The sequence below is a fragment of the Cynocephalus volans genome, chromosome 17 (assembly GCF_027409185.1).
Source record: "Cynocephalus volans isolate mCynVol1 chromosome 17, mCynVol1.pri, whole genome shotgun sequence".
Lineage (NCBI taxonomy): Eukaryota > Metazoa > Chordata > Mammalia > Dermoptera > Cynocephalidae > Cynocephalus > Cynocephalus volans.
Window position 1 is genome coordinate 23,521,479 of NC_084476.1, and position 22,935 is coordinate 23,544,413.

Here is a 22,935-nt window from a genome sequence, read left to right on the forward strand (position 1 = left end):
AAGAAAGCACAAAGGGGTCTTCTTGCTATGCTGCTGGACTGTAACGTTTTGATGAAAGAAAGAATGAGGGCCGGCCTGTGGCTCACTCGGGAGAGTGCGGTGCTGATAACACCAAGGCCCCGGGTTCGGATCCCATATACGGATGGCCGGTTCGCTCACTGGCTGAGTGTGGTGCTGACAACACCAAGTCAAGGGTTAAGATCCCCTTACCGGTCATCTTTTTAAAAAAAAAAAAAAAGAAAGAATGAAAGAAAGGAAAAAGGGAGTGGGGAACTGGGGAAGTGTCCAAAGGAGGGATCTCTGCCTGGTTGGAATCAGGGGGAAACTCCAAAGAAATAATGTAACACCTCCATCTGGCCGAATAATAATTAAAAAGATGACATTAAAAACAAAAACAAAACATCTCGCGAGACCATGCTGCTGGTAACACCAAGGTCAGGTGTTCGGATCCCTTTACTGGCCAAAAAAAGATGACATTTATTAAGTGCCTTCTCCGTAGTACCGGCTTTCATTGGATTGTATAGATTCTTCTGGCAGGGTGATCTTGGGCACATAGCCCTCTTCTCTGGACCTTATCGACCCACTGTTACATTAAGAAAGCGGGGCGGGCGCTCTGGGTTTGGTCACTGGGAGACTTCAGGCAAGCGGAACCGCGGCTCGGCGGCTGGCGAGGGCGCCCGGAGGCTTTTCCTGGGGACACTCACCCTAGCGACGCGCGCCTCGTTGCTAGGGGCGGAGGTGCGCGAGGCTGTGGAGAGCGGAGGCTGCGGATGCCCTCCGACCCCGCGTCCCCGCTGGCCTTATCTCCAGACCCGCCAGCCCACCGGTGGGTATGGAACCCGACGTGGGAAAAGTGGGCTCAGCGGGCAGGCGGGGAGGTGGGAGCCCTTGCGCTATCCGGGCCGCAGCCGCTCACCTGGCCGAAGCGGAGAGGAGGTGCCGAGGACGAGCCTTGGGCTGGGTGGCCCTAGGTTCCCATTTGGGGAAAATCCGCCCCTTACCCCTCGCATACATATTAAAAATAAGCATCAGCCGTCCGCATAGTGGGCAGGGAGAGGAGCATTTGTGATCTGAAGAGCCGGAAAGTAAAAACTGCACACAGGTTGTCCCCCGAACGTGGGGCGACTTGGGAGTTCTGGCCTAGTATCGACTCTCTGTATGACACTGGGCAAAACCCTCTTATTCTTTGGGCCTCATTTTCCTCTGTATTATTAGAGGATCGAACCAGACCACCTCCCAGGTGCTTTTACCTGTGGTTTTATTTCTGTTTGGGCATTGGCTTAGATGCCTTGGTCTCTCAGAGTGTAGATTAGATGTGTGCAGAGGGAGATTTGGGGAGAAGGAGAGAGATAGGAAATCAGCATTTGCATGAACAGTGGACCAGGAAAGTCCAGGTAAATAAGGTCTGTTTCACCCAGCTCTGCCCCTGTGACCTGCAGCAAGTCACAGCTCTCTGCATCCCAGTTTCTTCATGGAATATAACGTACTGGTGCATATCAAGAAATATTGCACGGGAGAGTTAAAACAGAATTCTCTGAGTTATGTTTAGCATGACCACTGGGTATTTCAAGGCCTTTGGAAAGCAAATTGGGGAAGAAATGGGTTCTGGGATTCAGATTTAGGCCTGGTTCCAAATGGAACCAACAGGGACATCTAGAACCATAACTGAGTTCACAGGCTTTCCCAACTCCTCTCCTGCCTTTCCTGGCCTGAAATCAGATGAGGCAGGGTGACTGCTCCCTGAAGGATATATTGTTGGGCAGTTTTAAAGGGCCTTTATGTTGTTGGATCTTTAAAAAGCTTCCTGCCATGCAGACTCTTCTTCTTAGGATGCCATTCACTCATTTATTCATTCAACAGACATTTCCCTTGCATCCATCCTCCCAGGCTATGCTCAATGCACAGATTCAAAAATGAACAAGACATTATCCCTCTTCTCAAGTGTATTATAGGTTCATAATATAAACAATGGAAGATAACTAAATAGTATTTTCGTTTCTTTCTTTAGTCAACTCATAATAAATTACAACATAGACATTACCCAAATACATACACATTGTTCTCGAGATTTTAAATTGCCTTGCTATATAACATAATGAATTCTTAGCCTTATTGTGATCAATCACTCTTCTCAGGGTATATAACTGGCTTCAGTTTAATATGTTCCAGACTTATATATCCATTGTATGTATTCTTTGTATATATTTTGTATGTGTGTTTAATATATATTTTGTGCAGTATTAATAAGGGTGAAATTGCCACTTCCAGTATTATCACTTAATCTTGCAATCATGCTAGTAACCGTTATTTATTATTAACTGTTTGCCAGGTTGAACAGAAGGCTTTATATGCATTAGCTTATAAATGCAGAGATGCAGTACAGTATCCTGGTCAAGATTAGGGCCTCTGGATTTGAACTGCCTGGATTCAAGTTTCAGCTCTGCTACTTATTTGCAATGTAAACGAGCAAATTATTTAACATCTTGGTACCTCAATTTTCTCATCTGCAAAATGATTATAGTAACAGCATCTATCTCAGAGTCTTGAGGAATAGATTAAATGAGTTAATAAATATAAAGCACTTGGAACAGTTCCTGGCACATTGTAAGTGCTATTTTTAATCTTCACAGAAGCCACAGAGAGAGTTTTTATCCCATTTTACACATAGGAAACTGAGACTGAGAGAGTTCAGCAACTTGCCCAAGCAGCAACTTGCCCAAGGCCACAGTGGAACTACAATTCAGACTTATTCCTATCTAATTCAGTTACTAATGCACTTAATCAAATATTATTCTGACTACTGTGTGTTGCTCTTAATTCTCTGAATAAGCTACACTGTCAATCGATAATCAGAATTTATTTGAATTCTTAAAATAGAGTTGTTAAAATGCAATAAAACTAGGTTTCTTCTCTGTAGATGTTTATAATAGAAATTCTGGACTAGAAGTCGAGATCTATCTAGTTACAATTTTGAGCAAACAATGTTTCTGCTCTCATTCTGTAAATAAAGGGTTTATATATGATGATTTTGAAGAGCTCTTCCATCTCAAATTCTATGATTCATACTTATTTAAAACAGGAGAAATTGCCTTTTTCAGAAAAGCAATAAACTGAAGTAAGCAGTCAACTCTGAACATTTTTGATGAACAGAAGTACTGTATGATGAGTAAAATGAAAATGTTTAATGATGCATTTAAATATATTCTCTTTTGCATATTTAAAAATAGATGTATAAGTAAAATTATGGTATACGTTCCCTAATTGTTGGAAATGTGAGAGTTATACAGTCTTGGAATTGTGTAAGATATTTCTTTCTTTTTGAGGGAAAACTGCACTTAACAATCTCTTCAATTAAATAAGGTCCATAGTTACCTTGTGAATCTCTTTTCAGTGCAAACATATACTTACACAGAGAAGAGATTAACTCGAGCGTCTTTTCACTAATTACAGAGATTAGGAAGTGGCTGCCTGAACTAGTTTCCAAAGGATAAGCATTACAAATCATTGAATACGGCAGCTCACCAAGAAGATCCTATTGGTTTTGGGGTAAGTAATTTTAAAAGTTATCTTTTCCTTAGAATGTCCCATGAATTCTCTTCACATGGGAAGTATGGCTTTCTGAAGATACCAGCTAAGAATCCAATCAGTTTTAAGCAGAGCCAATCCATTTATAGCACCTGCAATTTCCAGTGACCTAGATCTGTGGATAGCATCTGTCTTTAGGTTGATGACAATGTTGAGAAATGGGTTAGACAGATCAGAAGACCTGCACCCTCTATCTATAAACAATACAATTTCCCAAGCTCTTTGAAAACTATCCTGGAATTCTTCCTCTTAGCACATCTTGTAGCCTACTATAGAGAATCCTCCAGTGTGTGAACTGGAAGGGACCTTAAATTCACTACTTCACAACAAATATTTTTGTCATATTGTGCAAGCCACTTGGGGTACAAAGCTGAATAATAAGAGTCCTCTTCTTATGGGGCACATAGTGTACTGAAAATTATTTACTCTAGTGTTCTAATGTTATAGATGGGGAGGCTGAGGCCCAAAGTGTGGAATAGAGCCACTTGAGGACTCCCAGTGAGATGAGGCAGAGCTGGGGCTAGAGCTCAGGGCTCTTAATGCTGCTGCATTGTGCTTCTATGTTGGTTACCTATTCTTGTCAGGAGGCCAATTCTGGTAACTTCTCAAACTGTGAGCTGAAATTCTTCTGGACAACTCTATTTTTTAATGGTAATGGTATGAATGAGAATACAATACTTACTTGATAAGTTTTAGCTGCTGTTTTCCCTGTAGACAGTTCTTCCTAGAACTGGGAAACTCATCACTAGCAGAACCCCAGAAAAAATGGGGCTGGTACTCCTGCTGTCCCATTTACTTCCGTCAGCCCTCTAGCATCTCAGGGAATAGCTAGTTTAAGAGGACATATGACCTGGAGTGGCTGAGATAAGCCCTTAGTCAGATTCCTTCAGTTCTAGCAAATGTTTATACTGGCCACATCTTTAGATTTCTCTTTTTTTCTCTGTTTCACCAACAACTAATTCAGGACCTGCACAGATTAGGTGCATAGGAGGTGTTTTCTGAATGAGTGAACTGATGTGCATCTTTTTTTTTTTTCCTTAAAAAGATGACCGGTAAGGGGTTCTTAACCCTTGACTTGGTGTAGTCAGCACCATGCTCTCCAAAGTGAGCTAACCGGCCATCCCTATATAGGGATCCAAACCTGTGGCCTTGGTGTTATCAGCACCACACTCTCCCAAGTGAGCCATGGGGTGGCCCTCATGTGCATCTTTGAATGCAGACTTCATTCTCTTTGTTTTTAGTTCTGACCTTGCTGGTTGATGGGGACGATGCAAGTAAATCTAGAAAACATTTAATTATTCTTTTTATTCTAATGTATAATCCAATATTAACATGATTTACTTTCTAGATCAGTGTTTCTCAAATGTTTTTGGCCTCGGGACTCCTTTTCACTCTTAAAAATTATTAAGAACTCCAAAGAGCTTTTATTTATGTAGGTTATAGGTTGGATTCAAATTTCTGCTCTGCTACCTCCTATTGACATTAAAACTGAGAAATTTAAAAGATATTTATTAACTTTAAAATAACAATAATAAACCTATTGTGTATTAACATAAATAACAATTTTATGAAAAATGAATATACTTTCCAAAACAAAAAAATTTAGGGCCGGCCCGTGGCTTACTCGGGAGAGTACGGTGCTGATAACACCAGGGCCCCAGGTTCGGATCCCATATACAGATGGCCGGTTTGCTCACTGGCTGAGCGTGGTGCTCACAACACCAAGTCAAGGGTTAAGATCCCCTTACCGGTCATCTTTTAAAAAAAAAAAAAAAAAAAAAAATTTAGTTGGAAAGGATGGTATTGTTTTATATTTTTGCAAATCTCTAATGTTTGGCTTAAAAAGAAGACAATTGGATTCTCATATCTGCTTCTGCATTCAATCTATTGCAATAAACTGTTTGGGCTGAAGTATAAAAAGAAAATCTTATGGACTCCCTAAAAGGCTCTCAGGAATCTCCCGTGGTCCTCAGAACACACTTTGAGAACTGCTGGTCTAGGTTATTACCTGTATTGTCTCATTTAGTGTCATTTTCTCTAGCATCTCATTCTTATCACATGATAACCTCATGATCCTGGTACGCCAACTTAGAGAAGTGCCACAGTGAAATTATTTAAAAACAGTCCGGGAAGCAAGGAAGGTTATAACCTTTTAGAATAACTAAGGCTCTTCTTTTCAAGAAGCTTCTCTAGTGTAAATTCTTTTTTATTTTCAATTAAATGTACTTAGTATTTATTTTATTATGGTAGAGTACATATAACATAAAATTTACCATTAGTGACATCTAGTAGATAGACAATGTTGTGCAACCATCACTACCATCTAGTTGCAGAACATTTTCATCTCTACAAAAGGAAACTCTGTACCTATTAAGTAGTCTCTCACCATTCCCCTCTTCACCCCAGCTCATGGCAACCACTAATCTGCTTTCAGTCTCTATGTATTTGCCAACTATGGATATTTCATATAAATAGAATTATACAGCATGTGGCCTTTTGTGTTGGGCTTCTTTGGCTTAGCCTGATATTTTCAAGGTTCATTCATGTTATAGCCATGTATTAGTACTCCTTCCTTTTTATGGCTGAATAATATTCCATTATTATAATCCATATTTTGGATAGATCATATTTTGTTTATTCATTCATTAATTAATGGACATCTGAGTTGTTTTTACCTCTTGGGTATTGTGAACAGTGTTGCCATGAGCATTCGTGTACAAATACCCAGGTGTAGAATTACTGGATCATATGACAATTCTGTGTTTAACTTATTGAGGAACTTCTTAGTATTGTTTAAAATTAGTTTTGTTTTTGTTTACCTGCTAATGTTTTATTGAAAGCTGCAATCCCAGGGGTGTCAGAGGGAAGCAGGGAAAGGAGGAAAAGCAAATGCATACAATTATTAGTCTTTTTTTAAAAAATGTTTACTTTTAACATAACCATTTTACCACTATTGTGCCTAAGAAATTAATAGTGTGTATTCTTTTTACTAAACAGGGAACACAACTTCCAGCAGCCACAAGGGATGCTGCTACTCAGGTGCCAACTGAAACGAGCTCTTCCTCAGAAGGTTTCATGTAGGTCCTGTTCCATGATGGGGAAACTGCAAAGCAAACTCAAATACAGCACTTATAAATACAGGTACAGCAGTCCTACCCTGGGGTCCCAAGTCCTATCTTGCCCCACTGAAACTCTCCACTAATGAAAGAAGGCCCCTGGTCTGTTTTGATGACCTTCTCTGAACAGTTTGGTCTGTTTCCTTTTGAATAAGAAACAGCTTATTAGCTAGTATCTGCTTCCACACATAGAGGGGCCCTATATCTTTGAGTTTATTCTCTAGTGTGAGTAAAGACTCCTGGCTTCTTGGCTTCAGGATTTTCCTTTATCAGATTCCAATGATTTAGGCATTCTGAGCCTTTTCAGAGTAAATAATACCATTTCTGGCAATGTCGGTGGGCGTCCTTTCTCTATTCCTTTTCCATCTTTCTCCTCAGCCTGGCTACCATCCTCTCTTTAGCAGGCCCAATGGAATCATAGAAGAGAGAATTCCAACTAACGCTTTTCAAGAGTATAGACCAGCTCATGTGGATACCGTCTCTGTCGTTGCTGCTTTGAACTCAGACCTTTGTGTCTCTGGAGGAAAAGATAAGGTGGGGTTTGCAGTTTTTCCCAGGAAACCAACTTATTGCAGGGAAGGGAAGATATTTTGAAAGGAAGTCTAGGTTTTTAATTTCTAGCAGCAGGTTTGATTAGTATAAAAATATAGGCTTTAGAATTAAAAAGACTGGGTTTAAATCCCTGCTCTGCCACTTGCTATTACTTTGCACAATTCTTTAAATTTTTTGAGCTTCAGTCTCCTTAGCCGTTAAGTGGGGATAATGCCAACCTCACAGGACAGCTGTGAGGATAAATGAGCAGACATAGGAAAGATCTTTAGCACTATGCCAGACCACCCATGTGCTTTTTATAAATGGCAAGTATTATTATTCCAGTCAATCCATTTTTACACCTACACGCAGACACGGGAGTTATTTGTCAACAAAAGGAAATTTCTAGTCTCTTCTTTAATGCCTCTTTTGCCAAAATCTTTACACTGGTGTGCACTATAATTTCTCCCTTCTTTTTTTTTTTTAAATGTAATTTTATTTTATCAGTATACAATGTAGTTGATTTTTGTGTCCCTTTACCAAATTCTCCCTTTCCCTCCCTCTCCCCCCTCCATCAAAATCATATCTGTTCTCTTGTCTTTTTTTTTTGTCTTTTTCGTGACCGGCACTCAGCCAGTGAGTGCACCGGCCATTCCTATATAGGATCCGAACCCGCGGCGGCAGCGTCGCTGCGCTCCCAGCGCCGCACTCTCCCGAGTGCGCCAGGGGCTCGGCCCCTGTTCTCTTGTCTTAACAAGTTCAAGGAATTGTGATTGTTGTCTTCTTCCCCGCCCACCCATTTGTTTGTGTATTTATTTTTTTATTTTTAGCTTCCACAAATAAGTGAGAACATGTGGTATTTCTCTTTCTGTGCCTAACTAATTTCACGATGATTTCTCCCTTCTATGTTTTTGTCCTTCCTCCCATTGTTACTTTGAATCCGATTGCTTTCTCTTTTTCATATTTGTATCTATCATAGCACTTACAGCTAGGATATTTGTAACAAAAACACCCATTATTTTGCAGTGAATAATAGTAATAATACCTCTCATTTCCAATAGCCTTTTAGAATCTTCAAATTCCACTTGCATATTATATCTCACTAGTTCTAAGATGTGCATGTTTTCACATTTTAACACCTCTGAAATCAGTATATATCTAAGTATCATAGTTTAACTGGCAGCATTTTGTTTTAAAATCTCTGTCATCTTTGATGGAAGAAATTTTATTTATGTGAGCTTTACTCATACCTGTGAAGGGTGCATAGAGCGATGATTATCCCCTCTGTTTTGCAGATTAGGAAACTGGTGTTAACTAGGCCAAGTGCAACAAGGGCTGGGTCCGCTATAATACATGCTCCTTACTCTAGCAATAAACTGTGGAGACTCAGCCAGAAAACACCTTTAAAATCCTGTTTAGGCACTTAAAGCTGGATTTTGACATTCTGCTTTCAAATGCTGTCTTTTTATTAGTGAGTGATGATGGTTTGCTAATAATCAATAGGTAATAATTTTTTGTAATCCCATCAAGTGGCTCTATATGTTTCTGCTCTCTTGTGACTGTGTTAATGTTTAACTGTTGTACCTTAAAACTGAAATCAGTAACTATGCATACTGTAACCAAGGTATTGGGCTTACAGAGTTGTTTGTTGTATAAAGAAAATGTTAAATGTTGTTGCAAACTAACAAGATACACCATTTTAAAATTTCTTTCCTCCCCCTTTTTCTTTGCCCACAAATGGTATTATAATGCTTGCTTAGTCAAAGAAGAGAGACTAAACAAGGGTAAAAATTCTAACAGTACAGAATTTGCCATCATTTCATTGCCTTGATTCTAACTGTGTCCTAAGATGCAAAAGAAGTCAGTGGCTTTTAACTGTTTACAAATAGAATGTGATTGTAAAATGTACGGTTTGGTTGCGTTTGAATTATGAAATTTCTTCAGATATAATAACCCATGACTTTTTGGCTGCTCAAGAAAAAAAAAAAAAGAAAATCTTGTTTAGGGAGAAAAATGCTTATAAATTATTAAAGTATACACCTGGGAAAAGGGTGGAAAGAAAATTTTAATAATGATTTTCTTTAGCAGATGGGATATGGGTGAGTTTTTTTTTTTTTAACTTTAAGTGGTATTTGTTTCACAGTAGTGTGAATATAATTAATAGTACTGAACTAACTGTACACTTAACCGTGGTTACAATAGTAAAAGAAAAAAAAAAAAACTAGAAAAAAAAGTGTAATACAATAGGTGGAAAAATCTAATCCCATGCAGAAATCTCCTTTATCATCTATAGCCAGAACCTGAAGCTGAATCAGTTCTCTTTGGGGAGTATTATTCCAAACCCCTCAGTAAGGTTTAGAGGAGTGGGGCAGTGTCTTAGGGAGAGACAGAGGGATGATCAAGAGGAAAGAAAAGAAACTCAAAGCAAGGGAACAGGAGGAGGAGCACAACAATAAAACCCTAATGCTTGAAGTAAGTTCCCTGACGGAGAGGAAGTTAGTTACAAGGGGGAAATTCAGGTGGGGAATGAAGTAAAGGCTAGTTTCAGTTAAGCAAAAATGGAGCGATTAAAATATTCTAATGCTTCTCTGCAGACAGTTGTGGCCTATAATTGGAAAACTGGAAATGTGGTGAAAAGGTTCAAAGGACATGAACATGAAATTACCAAGGTAATTGTCAAATGATTATTATTATGAAGGGAATTTGGAACTGAATAACAGAATGTCTAATTGCTCTAGCTATTAACAGCGATGGAATGTTCAGTCTTAAGGAAAAATGCAAGGGCTTCATTTGATGCTGTGAAGCCCTACTCCAGGAAAAGCAGACCAAACTATTGTTTAGTACTTTTTATTCTCTATGAATTAAGAGAACATGTACTCCATGAAACAAAAAATCAAAAAAGTAAGACAACAGAAGAATTATTTGGGAGAGAAAAGATGATTTGAGAAAAAATACAATTAAAAAGTAGAAATTCTATTATAAACAGCAAGATGTAAAATTACTACTTCTGCGAGTAGAAACAGTAACCTGTAGGCAGGCTAATCATATGGAATGTAGCTGAAAATAATAAAATAAACAATTGGCAAGAAGATGACAGATGTGGAAAACAGGCAGCGGAGATTGAATGTGCTCCATAAATTGGTGTTCTTAAAAAAGAACAGAACAAATAAAGCAAAAAAAATTTAAAGAGAATATAGAAAAAAACTACTCAAATAAAGGAAAACTTTAAAAACTTGAAACATAAAATAACTCAAAGGCTAACTGGATGCCAGGAAAATTAAGTAATCAATACTGAAACATATCCAAGTGAAGTTACTACCTTTCAAGAATAAAGAGTGAGTTCTATAAGATCCCAGCAGAAGGAGGACACCACAAGGTAAAAGAAAAATTAGTTTGGCTTCAAATTTCTTCTCAGCAGCACTAGCTTCCACAGGACAGTGGAGCAATGTCTACAAAATGGCAAGAGAAAGAATGTGACTCAAGAATCCTTTACACAGCTAGAATGTCATTCGTATGCAAAGGTAATGGAAAGATATTCTTAAGTTTGTAAAATCTCATATGGAAAGCATTCCTCAATAATATAATTGAAGGTTTATGATTAAAGAATGTTAATGAATGATGAATATTAAAGCCAATGAATCTGAAAGAAGTTTCAAACAGAATCGATGGTATGAGCCTTGAACCCAGTTAAACAGAATTATGTCCAAAAAATGGTCAAAACTAGGGCTATGAAATGAAGTGTAATTGTTATAATTCTTTTAAAATATATATAAATGCAAAAATATTAATAATTTGATAATAGACTGAGACAGAAATCCAAGAGAGTACCTACAAAAGTGGGGAAAAGATAGAACAAATATAATTGTTCTAATTAAAAAAATTTTTTTTCCATAGGAGATAGTCTGTAGATACACAGTTTTCTTTCTGAAGTTGATAAATTGAGAATAGGGGTTTAAGGATGTTAATATGTATATTAAAGTATCAATTAGAAGAACATTGGTTGTATTTCTTTTTAAATTAAAAAATATAAAGGTAAGAAAGAAACAAATCTAAAAACAAATACGTAAGTTTATAGAAGAAAATGAAAACATAAACAGATTTTAAAGAGTTATATCTAATGCAAAGCAGCTTAAAGATTGAAAGTAAAACAGTGAGCAAAGATAAAACAGATATTTGTACACCCATGTTGATAGCATTGTTTACAGTAGCCAAAAGATGGAAACAACCCAAATGTCCATTGACAGATGCATGGATAAACAAAATGTGGTAATATACATACAATGCAATATTACTGACCCTTAAAAAGGAATGAAATTCTAATACATGTTATGACATGGATGAACCTTGAAAACATGGGAGGTGAAAGGAGCCAGACACAAAGGACTACTATTGTATGATTCCAATTATATGAGGTAACTAGTCAAATTCAGAGAGACATAAAATAGTGGTTACCAGGGGCTGTAGGGAGAGGAAAATGGAGAGTTGTTATTTAATGGGTATAGAGTTTCAGTTTGGGATGATGAAAAACTTCTGGAGATGAATAGTGGCGCTGGTTGCACAGCAGTGTGAATGTACTTGATGCCACTAAACTGTACACTTAAATATGGTTGAAATGGTAAATTTGATGTATATCTTACCACAAGTAAAAAGAAAATAAAAAATAAAAATAGAAAACACCATGAAAGATATCAGAACAGAAAAAAAGAGGTGAGGAAACATATATCAGGCAAATACCTGATCTACAAAAAGAAAGGAGTTGTAAGAATAATTCAAACAAAGTTTGATACCCAGAAGCCCTAATAACAGTGCACACAGTTAAACACACAGTTCAAGGTTGGTGTTGTGGCTCCACCAAGCCAGGCTCCTATTTTTGGGGGGTGGGTGGGGTGGCTGGCCAGGACAGGGATCCAAGCCATTAACCTCAGTGTTTATCAGCACTACGCTCTACTGAGAGAGCTAACAGACCAGCCCTCTGTCGTCCTTGTCTGCCGTCACTAGAGCCTAGCTTCTTTTTCAAGGTTACCTCCTACTCACAAGATGGCTGCTGCAGCTCCAGTCATCATATCTGATCTCAAGGAAGCAGGAAGGAAGAAAGGGCAAGAGCAAACGGTTGTTTTTGCCAACCCCTTATAAAGAGTTTCTCAAAGTCCCACTTCCACTTATATCTCATTGGCTACTCCTGGCTTCAAGGGGCTGGAAAATCTGAATTTATAGCTGAGTGCATTGCCATACCAAACAATCTAGAGATTTTATTGTTAAGTAAAACTGGTAAAATTGATGATGGGTGCACTACTTGCAGTTTGCTACAGTATGGATACAAAAATCCTAAATGAAGTATTAGCAAATAGAAGCTAACATTTTGCTAAAAGAATAGCATAGCATGACTAACTGAGCTTTGTTCTAGGAATGCAGAAATGGTTTAACATTAGGAAATTAGTAAATATGATTCTCTGTATTAATTGGTCAAAGGGAGAAACACATGATCATCTTAGTAGATCAGAAGATCCAGCACCCATTCCTCTAGAATCGCTTGATAAAGTAGAAATAAATGAATCTTTATGTGATTGAAAATAAATATAAAAAAGAATAATATCTCTTTAAAAACAAAATACAGTGTGTGATATGACAACATAAAATGACATAATATATGGTGGTTATATGATTAATGAGAATGTACAGTACATGAGAGTGCTTTATACACTATACCCATTTTGAGTGTGGTGATGATAAAGTGCTAAAGAGACCACACAAAAAACAAAGTTCTATAGGAGATCCAAGAGGGAGAGATCCCCATGGAGGTGAAATGATCTGAGGAGGTTTAATGGAGGAGGTGAGATCTTCAACCTTACCTTGAAGGACAGGAGGAAATCTGCTACATAAAGAGGAAAGGGTAGGGCCGAGCCCGTGGCGCACTTGGTAGAGTGCTGCGCTGGGAGCGTGGCGACACTCCCGCCGTGGGTTCGGATCCTATATAGGACTGACCGGTGCACTCACTGGCTGAGTGCCGGTCACGAAAAAACGACAAAAAAAAAAAAAAAAAAAAAAAGAGGAAAGGGTAGCACAATGAGAAAGGTGGAAATTCAAACTGGCTTTCCATTCTTAGATTCAAATTAGGTATTACTCTTTTCAAATTGTGTATGGGGAGGGAGTTAGGCAAACCTATCTTTCGCCCACTTTAAAGTCCAATCCAGCAAGCACACCAGAGCTATTTCTGGTTTTTGTTGTTTTTTTTTTTCCCTCCCTGAGCAGGTGGCCTGTATTCCCAAATCGAACCACTTCTTCAGCGCCTCTCGTGACAGGATGGTCATGATGTGGGACTTGCATGGTTCTTCACAACCAAGGCAGCAGCTGTCTGGCCATGCCATGGTGGTCACCGGATTGGCTGTGAGTCCAGGTAAAGTAAAGCAAATCTCTCCCCAACACTTTTGTACTTTCTGGAAAGCCCTGGTCAAGCCCGTCTCATGGGCTGTCTTCTTGCCATTGTTTCCAAAGACTCATCACAGCTGTGCACTGGCTCTCGGGACAACACCCTGCTGCTGTGGGATGTGGTGACTGGACAGTGTGTGGAGAAGGCGTCTTTCTCCAGGAACTTGGTACGAACTCAAATGTGGTGTAGAACAGGGCAGTGGAAGGGAGCAAAAGGCCCGGGAGAGAGATCAGGAGATCACAACCAGGCATTAGAAACTTGGGTCCTGGGCCGGCCCGTGGCTCACTCGGTAGAGTGCAGTGCTGATAACACCAAGGCCCCGGGTTCGGATCCCATATACGGATGGCCGGTTCGCTCACTGGCTGAGTGTGGTGCTGACAACACCAAGTCAAGGTTTAAGATCCCCTTACCGGTCATCTTTTTAAAAAAAAAAAAAAAAAGAAAGAAAAAAAGAAACTTGGGTCCCAACTGCTGCGCCCCCTCAACTTCCTGTGAGACCGTGGCCTCTCAGTGTTATTTAATTAAATGATCTCTTGAGTCTTTTGCTCCAGAGAATGATTCCACTAGATTATACTGGAATTTACCATGTTGTTCTGATTTATTCCTTCAGAATATAGTGATTCCATTTCTTCTGGGCCAGACACTGCCAGGAATGGGATTAGTGACGTAGGACACAGTTCCTGCCTTCCAGGAGCTCACAGCTTATGCTTATTGTATGTTCTCTATATGTAACATTATGCAGAGAAATAAGCATTACCTTTTGCTTTCTGTATAATTTGCTCTGTTTTTGAAGACCAGTCATTTTCTGGTAGCAGACTGGTAGATAAACTGCACAACTTTTGGGGTCAGTCAGACCTGAGTTCAAATTATGGATCTATCATTTATTAGCTGTTACCCCAAGAAAGTTATGTAAGCTCTTAGAGTCTCAGTGTCTTCATTTCTAAAATGAGGAGAATTATATCACCTGATAAGGTTCTTCAGTGGATAAAATGAGATAATATACGTGAAACTCCTGTCATGTGCCTGACACACGGTAGACGTTCCTTCAGTCATTGTCAAATTTCAGTCATAGTCATTGTGTTAGTCCGTTTCTGTTGCTTATAACCTAAATACCTAGAACTGGATAATTTATAAGGAGATAATATTTATTGCTTACAGTTTTGGAGGCTGGGAAATCCAAAGTCCAGGGAACACATCTGGCGAGAGTCTTCCTTGGTGGTGGCTTCAGTGACACGGGGTACCACATTGTGAGATGGCGGAAACAGAGAGAGAAACTCTCATGTGCTCTCCTTTTAAAGCCCTCAGGATCACGCTCACCACCACCATTATTAATCCATTCACTAGGCATGGTCCTCAAAATCTAATCACCTCTTCAAGGCCCCACCTTTCAATTACCATAATAGGATTTCCCACCCTTAACAGTTACAGTGGATGTTAAGCTTCAGTGAGTTTGGGGGGACAGTCAATCTACAGCAGTCATCTTTTCTAATTTTGAAGACAACCGTCAGTGACAAGATGTGCTTGCCTCATGCCCTCCATATTTGTGTAGGTTGCTGGAAGAAAAGAAAATCCTGTAATCTTTGCACACTGTCCCATGCCTGTCCAGCAGGGGGCTGCAGGGATAAAGAGAAGCACAAACATTTTTCTTGAACCCCATGAGGTGGTGTTAGACTAGAGTTTCAGTGGTCCCACCATAGAACAGGGGCTGCTGTCCTAGCTGCCACCCAGCCAGCAGTTCTCTACCACACGGCTGGGGTTTCAGGCACCCTGGGGTAACTGCGTACATTTTGGCACTCATAACTGGCCCAGCTGCTCCCATTGCTGCTGATAACTTAGGAGATACAGGTAGAGCATGACTGATAGGTAGCTGCAAAACATAAAAGCCCTCTAAGTCAAATGTACCAGTTCAGAATCCTTAAAGAAGAGGTACAGCAATGCTGTGTAGCACTGTTTACAGGAATTACAGCAGAGGAGTGACTTGGTATGGAGAAGTATTGAAAATTTTGCTTTTTCCAGGTCACTCATCTGTGCTGGGTCCCCAGAGAACCATATATACTACAGACCTCTGAAGATAAAACCATCAGGTGGGCTTACTGAGCTGCAGTGAAGTTGTTTCTGGTGAAGGTTTGTGGCTCCCATGCTTACATGACTCCACCTCTGCTCTGCTTCTCCCCATTGCTGTGCCCTTCCCAGAGCCCCCCACCCCCTGCCCCTTGCTGGTGCTGGGGCCTCTCTGATCTGGCCCCATGGATCATCTGGATAGAGATTGGATGCCAGGGGATCAGGCCATGGAAAAGCCCCTGTTGTGGATGGTTTCAAAGCAGCCAGTGCAGCCAGCTCCCACTGTGGGAATGTGTTCAGATTAACATCAGGATCGGTCACTTGCTCGTGCCATGATGTCAGGCTGCCTGGCTCTACTTGCTACCGCTGCATGGCTCCTGGTGTTCTCAATCACTCAGCCCTCAGCTGAAGCCCTCCCTGGGGCAGCAGGGTGGGAGTCAGCATCAGGGAGTCAAATGAAGTCAGTAGTTCTTAGACTGAAGAGCATGACTAGAAACTGGCTCTCAGAAGAAATTCTACTTAGGAAGTGGCAGGAATGAGATGAAGATGTACAAATGAGAAAGAGGCAAAACAAAACACTCCCCTGTGTACCCCATGGCCAAGGTTGGCCAAGGCCTGTAAATCTTTTGTGTCTGATTCTGGAATGATGACTGCTCTTCTATGTATAATAAGTATCTATTTTAAATTTTGAGTCACAGGCACAGAAATATCCTCGTCTGTTTAAAGCAGTGTCCCAAAGTACCAAATTAACAAATTAACTTGTACAATTAAGATGCTTGATCTAAATTCCTATTAACTGATCTCAAAATAGAAAGAACTCAGATGTCATTCAATGTGGTTACTTCCTGCCAGCTTTAGAGCCTCAAAGATTGATCTGGTTCATGCTGCTGTTTTTAGGTAAATCATGACATTCCATCCTGACTGGCCTAAGCAGCCTTAAAGAGCAAAGAATTTTATGTTAGTGGGTTATTATAGGTATATTTCAGACACATTTACTACAGACTCATTTTCTGCTTTAATTTCTTTTAGATTATGGGACAGCCGGGGGCTGCAGGTAGCTCATATGTTTCCTGCAAAGCAGCATATTCAGACCTACTGCGAAGTCAGCGCGGATGGACTCAAATGTATCTCTTGCAGCAGTGGCTTTGGAGGGGAAGGCTGTGAAGCCACAGTAAGAGACTGTGTGGGGTCCAGGTATCTGGTTGCTGATGAACAAATTACTTACTCTAGCCTCATGCCTGTAGCTGGGCTGCACAGGCAGGCTCTGCCAATGACTCAGGCCTATTTCAAGTGCATACTGTGAATGATCCTTTGCATTCCAGATGCTTCTTTTAAGAAATATTCATTGACCTAGGTCACTCTGAATTGGTAGGAGAAAAGTAGAAGAGAGTCAAGATAGGGAAGAGCTAAATGCAGAACTTAGAAAGGAGAGGCACTGTTTGAAGAACCAAATGTATTCCCATTGTATATGTGGCCACAGTAAAAGGAGTTCAAGCTCTTTAGGAAATTTGGAGCTCCAGTGTTGATCCAGGGCCCACCTCATCCCTTACCCATATACCTTCCTTGCAGTTACTTTCAGGATAGATTGCCTAGGCTCTTCCAAAGTACCTTAGATTCATAATTGTAAAATATCAGTTAAAGGGTTATCTAGTATCCAGATAGAACAATTAAAGCTCCTATTTAATCAAACATTTATTAAGTGCCAGGCACTGGGCTGAACATGTTACATACACTATTTCATTTAATCCTTAACACAGCCCCATGAGTCAGGTACTATTATAATTCCTGTTTTACAGATGAGGAAATAGAGGCACGGTAAGCTGAAATCTCTTATAGAAGAACATACCCCTAGTAAGTGGTAGATCGAGGTGTTGCAGGCTTTGGATGTAGCATCTCTTCTCCAAGCTAAGCATTTCTAGCTCCTACAGCTATTCACTGGATGACATGGTGTCTGGTGACTTCATTGTTTTTTTAGACACAATTCACTTTGCTCTCCTTCCTCAACATTATTCTCCAGGTGTGGTCTGATCTGTATCAATGAGTGGGGCTGGTGGGACTGCCACTTCCTTTGATATGGATACTAGACTTCATGTATCAAGGTTCAGCATCTAGGCATTTTTGTTTTTGTTTTTTTGGTGGCTGGCCAATACAGGGATCCAAACCCATGACCTTGGTGTTACAAGGTGGATCTCTAACCAACTGAACTAACCAGCCAGCCCTCAGCCTCTAGGCAATAAATCAGAATGTCTGCACTTATATGTACTTATGAGAAGGTGCTCCTAACTGTGGGGTCCCTACAGGACCCACAGATGCCAAGAAGCTGATATAAGGCAGCTCTTGTTTGTCATGGAAAGCAAACAACCTCATTCTATTTCATCATGCTGTAAGACTGGGAGCTTTTACTTTCCCAGCCATGAAGAAGGCAACAACCCTTCTGGCATGTCCTTAACCAGGGTTGTTTGGGACATAGTTAATGCTTAAAAAAATCCCTGGATGGATGGGTGGTTGGGTGTGTGGTGCGGATGGAAAGGATCAAGATGGGGTGGCTACATGAGTAGGTAAATGGAGGGAAAATGTGGATCATGGGAGAGTGAGGAGACGGATATGAATGAATGAAGCATGTACAAAGCTAGACAAATATGTATGTATGAGCTGGTCCATGTTGCTACTTTGCAGTTGTGGGACCTGAGGCAGACGAGGAACAGAATATGTGAGTATAAGGGGCATTTCCAGACTGTTGCGTCCTGTGTCTTTCTACCAAGAGCACTGGCCTTGATGCCTGTAATTGCTACCTCATCACATGATTGCAAGGTGAAGATTTGGAACCAAGATACTGGAGGTAAGGAGCCTGCTGTTGGTGTTTCCCAGAAGATACATGAGGTCTAAAGGCTTCCTTAAAACTTTTTCTTTCCATTGCTCAGAATATACAAAGCCACCATTTCCTACCACTATCCAGTCCCCTCATGGTTAAGAGGTGACACCAAGATGGCAGAGTCTGTTCAACCTGTGACTAGAATACATCACCACGTATCCCCTGGTACCATGTTGTGTAGATTCATTCCTGAGAGCTCAAATATTTTTGGCTCTTTCTTTCTTTCTTCCTGAAGTTTCTCATGAGGTTTTAACTTGTGACACTCAAAATGTCTAGAAAAGGGAGCAAAAATTGCCACTTTTGAATTCCTTTTTCCAGGAGTGAGAGCCTCAGCTCTTGGTGGGGGGATGGGAGGGAGTAAGGATAATCTCAGAAAGACTCTGCCCTATTGTGACACTCTAGCTGACGTTTAAATAAGGTCATGACACTTCAAAGCACCAGAGAAAAAAGACGTCTTAAGGAACACCACTCCCCAGAGTCCTCAGTGTGCTGGAGCCAGCTCCTAGTGGCTCATTTTAAATGTTTAGGAATTTTGCGAGCTGGTTTTTATTTATTCATTTTTTTTGCAGCTGGCTAGTATAGGGATCCAAACCCTTGACTTTGGTGTTATAACACTGTGCTCTAACTAACTGAGCTAAGTGGCCAACCCCAAGCTGTTTTTTAAACCTTTGGTAGCTGGAAATCTGGTCATGGTGGGGGGTGCACCTCAAAAACAGGCAAGTGCTATGAATAAGTATTGTTGTATATTTTCTTCTAGTAAGCTGGTTTACCAGCACCCCACTGCCTCTATACTATTGTGTCCCAGACACAGGGTTCTGCCAGAGACAGGAATAACATTAATTTAGAGCACTTCAAACCAAATCTCTCCTATCAATCCTCCAGAAACTCAGCTCACCCTCAGGGGAAGATAGGGTATCCCCCTCAGAGAAAACAGATGGACCATGTCTGGTGGCACTCTGCAAGCAGCTGTGGCCACAAGCCAAACTTCCATAGTAAGGCCAGTCCTGCTGTACTCTTACCTGGAGTTGGCTTCTCCAGCTGCCCCGGGGTAACAGTTGCACGAGATAGGGGGTAGCAGATGTTTTAGATTTAATGATCATAAACGTGGGACCAGGGAGAACAAGGTCTGAAAGTGCTGACCTGACTAGGTGGCACAAATGCCCTGGCCACTGGGTATGCACCTGAAGTTCTCAGAAGAGCAGCTTCCAAGATGCAGACAGAGGAATACTGGGGCAGCTGGAAACCCCTGGAGACTGCCCTTCAGGTTCTCTCATTATCCTTTATCTTGATGGAAGCAAGACCTCAGGAAGCCAGCAGCTGAAGATCAGTATTCTTATCTGTTTTTCCCTGCCTTGGCCCCTGCTTTGTTACCTGGACAGGTAACTGAGGGAGCTTTTTAACGTGTCCTTAGCAGGTGAGGCCCCAGTTGTCTAAATATACTCCTTGGTGGTATACATCCTGTTTGGCTCACATGCCACTGTCTACAGTTGAAGTCTTGGGGTTGACCCAAGTTCTGACTTCTCTGCTGTGTGCTTTCTTCTGATGCCAGCAGGGCTCTCTTACATGAGTTAGATACACACAGCACATGCTTTATTTCTTTAGATTTCTCACGAAGACATCGCATTTCATGATATCGCACTCTTGTCTTAATCTACTGATTCCCCCTTTCTCCCCTAGCTTGCCTTTTCACCTTGTCTCTGGATGGATCAGGACCTTTGACTTCCCTGGCTGTTGGCGACACCATCTCCTTACTGTGTGCAAGCTTCAGGAGAGGCATTCACTTACTCAGAGTGGACCACAGCCAAGGGCTGGAACTGCAGGAAGTGGCAGCATTCTGAGGCCAAGAGACATTCACTGGACAATATCAAACCATGGTCTCTCCTTTCTCAGTGTGGCTGTGTGTCTTTCCACATTATCTTGGAGGGAGTGAACATAGGGCGGGTATTCTTTGCTTAGGTTCTCTTATAAGGTATATCAGTGTTAGAAGTTAATTTTAGTCCGATGGCTCAAAATCAGGTAAAAAGTTTAGAAACATGGACTAAACATAAGGTTCTTAATCTAAGTTAAATCCAAATGCAATTTTTTTGGTGAGCTTTTGGGACTAGTCTCCAAAAAAAGTTATTGCTCAAAATGATGACCTACAGGTGTACAAGTGGTAGGTCTCTGTCTGTGAGAGTCAGAACACGGGGCTTGAGTCTATTTAACTAACCTTTCCTATGTCTCCACAAAAGAAAAAAAGGCAGTGGGTAGAGAAACTCTGTTTTGGTTGCCTCAGAAATAATAGAGATAGGAAAAAATAGTGGCTTCTACTCAAAGTAGTGGGAGTGGTAAATCCTGCCTGCTCTTGGTACCTCCCTAGACCAGTGCAGAGGTTGCATGAAAATGAGACCTGACATGGCTTGAAAAGGCTGATGACTGCAAGGGCATTGCCCGGAATTATAGGAGTTATCAAACCTGTTCTATGGAGAAGAAAACAGGGAGGTTCAGAGATTAAGGCTGAAAAAATTTCATATGCAATTGTAACATTTTTATTTAGTTTTTAATAAATTCTTTCTTGGGAATAGCCAGAGTGAGGCAAAGAGAATCTCTGAAACAAGAATAGAACATAGAGAAAAAAGTGGAGGGATAGAGTCCACTGTGTCCCAGCCACTGAGTCCCCTTCAAGGAGGAGGGGCAGGTGCTCAGGTCCACCTGTGTGGCCCTCAGGAGTCAGTCCCCAGCCTGATGCTCACAAGCCCAGTTTCCTAGAGAAAATGGAGTCCCCCCTGCTTTCAGACAAGCCCACACATAAGGCAACTGAGGCCTGGAGATTCCCTTTCTGACAAGACCCAGCCAAAGAAAGATTTTGCATTTGTCTTCTCTGGGCTCTGGCTGTCCCTAATATCAATGGCTGAGAGCCATCTTCTGTGTCTCCCTCCTACTCTGTAGGTCCAGCTCTTCCCCCACACCATCTCTAGTGACGGGATGAGAATCCGTTTCAAGTCTAGTGCAGAGTCAGACCTGTGTTTAAATCTCCATTTCTCCACTTAGCAGGATGATATTGGGCAAGTTATAAAATCTCAATTTCCTCACTTATGATGCTCACAATCATACCTTCCTCACAGGGTGGTTCTGAGGATGGGACATAATTACATTAAACTCAAGCAAGGCAGTAGATGCTGGCAAATGGTAGCCGTAGTTATTTTTATTTACTGTCTTTGTCCAGACGAAATGCTGTCTCCCACACTAAATGTTAACCATTCCTTCATCCGTTCTTCTTACATCTTATTTCTAACCCTTTAGTCATTGTTCAGCTTTCCTTTGATTCCTTAAGTTACAGATATTTGAGCTCTGGAAGGACAAAGGGGTAGTGGTGCAAGAGGAAACTGCTTCATTGAGCACCTGCGGAGGGCTAAATACATTTATCCTAACTACAATTCTTATTATTCCCATTTCACAGATGAGGAAGCTGAGGCCCAGAGACATGCAGAACTTTGCCCAAAGTTACACACATAGGTAGGGAAGAGCTGAGATTTGAACCTGGGTCTGCCTGACTCCAAGTTGGAACACTTTCCTTTGCACCCTTTTGCCTTTGCGTGATGTCACAAAGCTTTGCTGTTTGTTTAAGAAATGAATAGACCATGGGTTGTTTGTGTATTTTTAAGACCAGTTATTAACTTTTTGGCTCCAAGGAGATACCCTTGACCAGGTGCCTTGGGGCAGTAGACAGGTATCACAGGGAAAATCCTAGCTGGATTATTATGCTGCAGTTGATACTCCCCTAGAAGGAAGCCAGGTAGCAAATCAGAAAATCCAAGGGAGTAGGTTGGGAGGGGGCCCCGGAGAAGGGGGACAGGCTGCTGTAAGAGGGAAAGTACACATGAGAAAATAGTAGGCCTCTGATGAGTTAGCAGTTTCCTATTACCAATAAAGTTGTTTCCCTAAACTTAATATGTGTGCTTGATGTCAAAATTCCCTATCTGTGTATTTTAAGTAGAAAATAGATTAATAAATACTAATGCTTGTAGAGGATTTTTTTTTTTTTGGTCTGATATGCCCTAATCACATACTCTTAGCATCTAAGATACAGGCTGCTAAAGTTCATTCATTCATTCAACATTCATTGAATGGTTCCTTTAGAGGCTGCCCCTCTAAAATCATATAAAGGAATTTTCCAAAGACAGTTGACATTTTTCCAGGAAAGTATAAAAGCCCTTGGAATCTAGTCAATTATATATTTAAATTTTAAATAAATTTATATATTTACTTACATATTTATCATTTAAGTATGTTGTTATATTAGTGCATTTCTGTTGCTTATAAACATACCTGAAAACTGGGTAATTTATAAAGAGATAAAATTT

General features: G+C 40.7%; 1 protein-coding gene across 2 annotated transcripts; it reads left to right on the forward strand.

Moving 5' to 3' along the window:
• The first annotated feature begins 725 nt into the window (after positions 1 to 725).
• Positions 726 to 22,522, forward strand: WDR31 (WD repeat domain 31). 2 transcript variants are annotated; one of them, XM_063082237.1, is made up of 11 exons: positions 726 to 826; positions 3,451 to 3,546; positions 6,583 to 6,726; positions 7,103 to 7,235; positions 9,827 to 9,901; positions 13,482 to 13,626; positions 13,725 to 13,825; positions 15,676 to 15,743; positions 16,750 to 16,891; positions 18,397 to 18,559; positions 20,270 to 22,522. In XM_063082237.1, the coding sequence occupies exons 3-11, from the start codon at positions 6,611 to 6,613 to the stop codon at positions 20,428 to 20,430; spliced, it is 1,104 nt and encodes a 367-aa protein (XP_062938307.1). In that variant the 5' UTR covers positions 726 to 826; positions 3,451 to 3,546; positions 6,583 to 6,610; the 3' UTR covers positions 20,431 to 22,522. The 2 variants fall into 2 exon arrangements, with proteins under 2 accessions (XP_062938307.1, XP_062938308.1); XM_063082238.1 differs by having other exon boundaries at positions 7,106 to 7,235.
• The last annotated feature ends 413 nt before the right edge of the window (positions 22,523 to 22,935 follow it).

Coding starts and splice junctions, on each gene's coding strand:
- WDR31 (XM_063082237.1), top strand. CDS start 6,611: ATGCTGCTACTCAGGTGCCAACTGAAACGAGCTCTTCCTCAGAAGGTT. Junction 9,902..13,481: donor ATGAACATGAAATTACCAAG/GTAATTGTCAAA, acceptor CTCCCTGAGCAG/GTGGCCTGTATTCCCAAATC. Junction 18,560..20,269: donor TTGGAACCAAGATACTGGAG/GTAAGGAGCCTG, acceptor TTTCTCCCCTAG/CTTGCCTTTTCACCTTGTCT.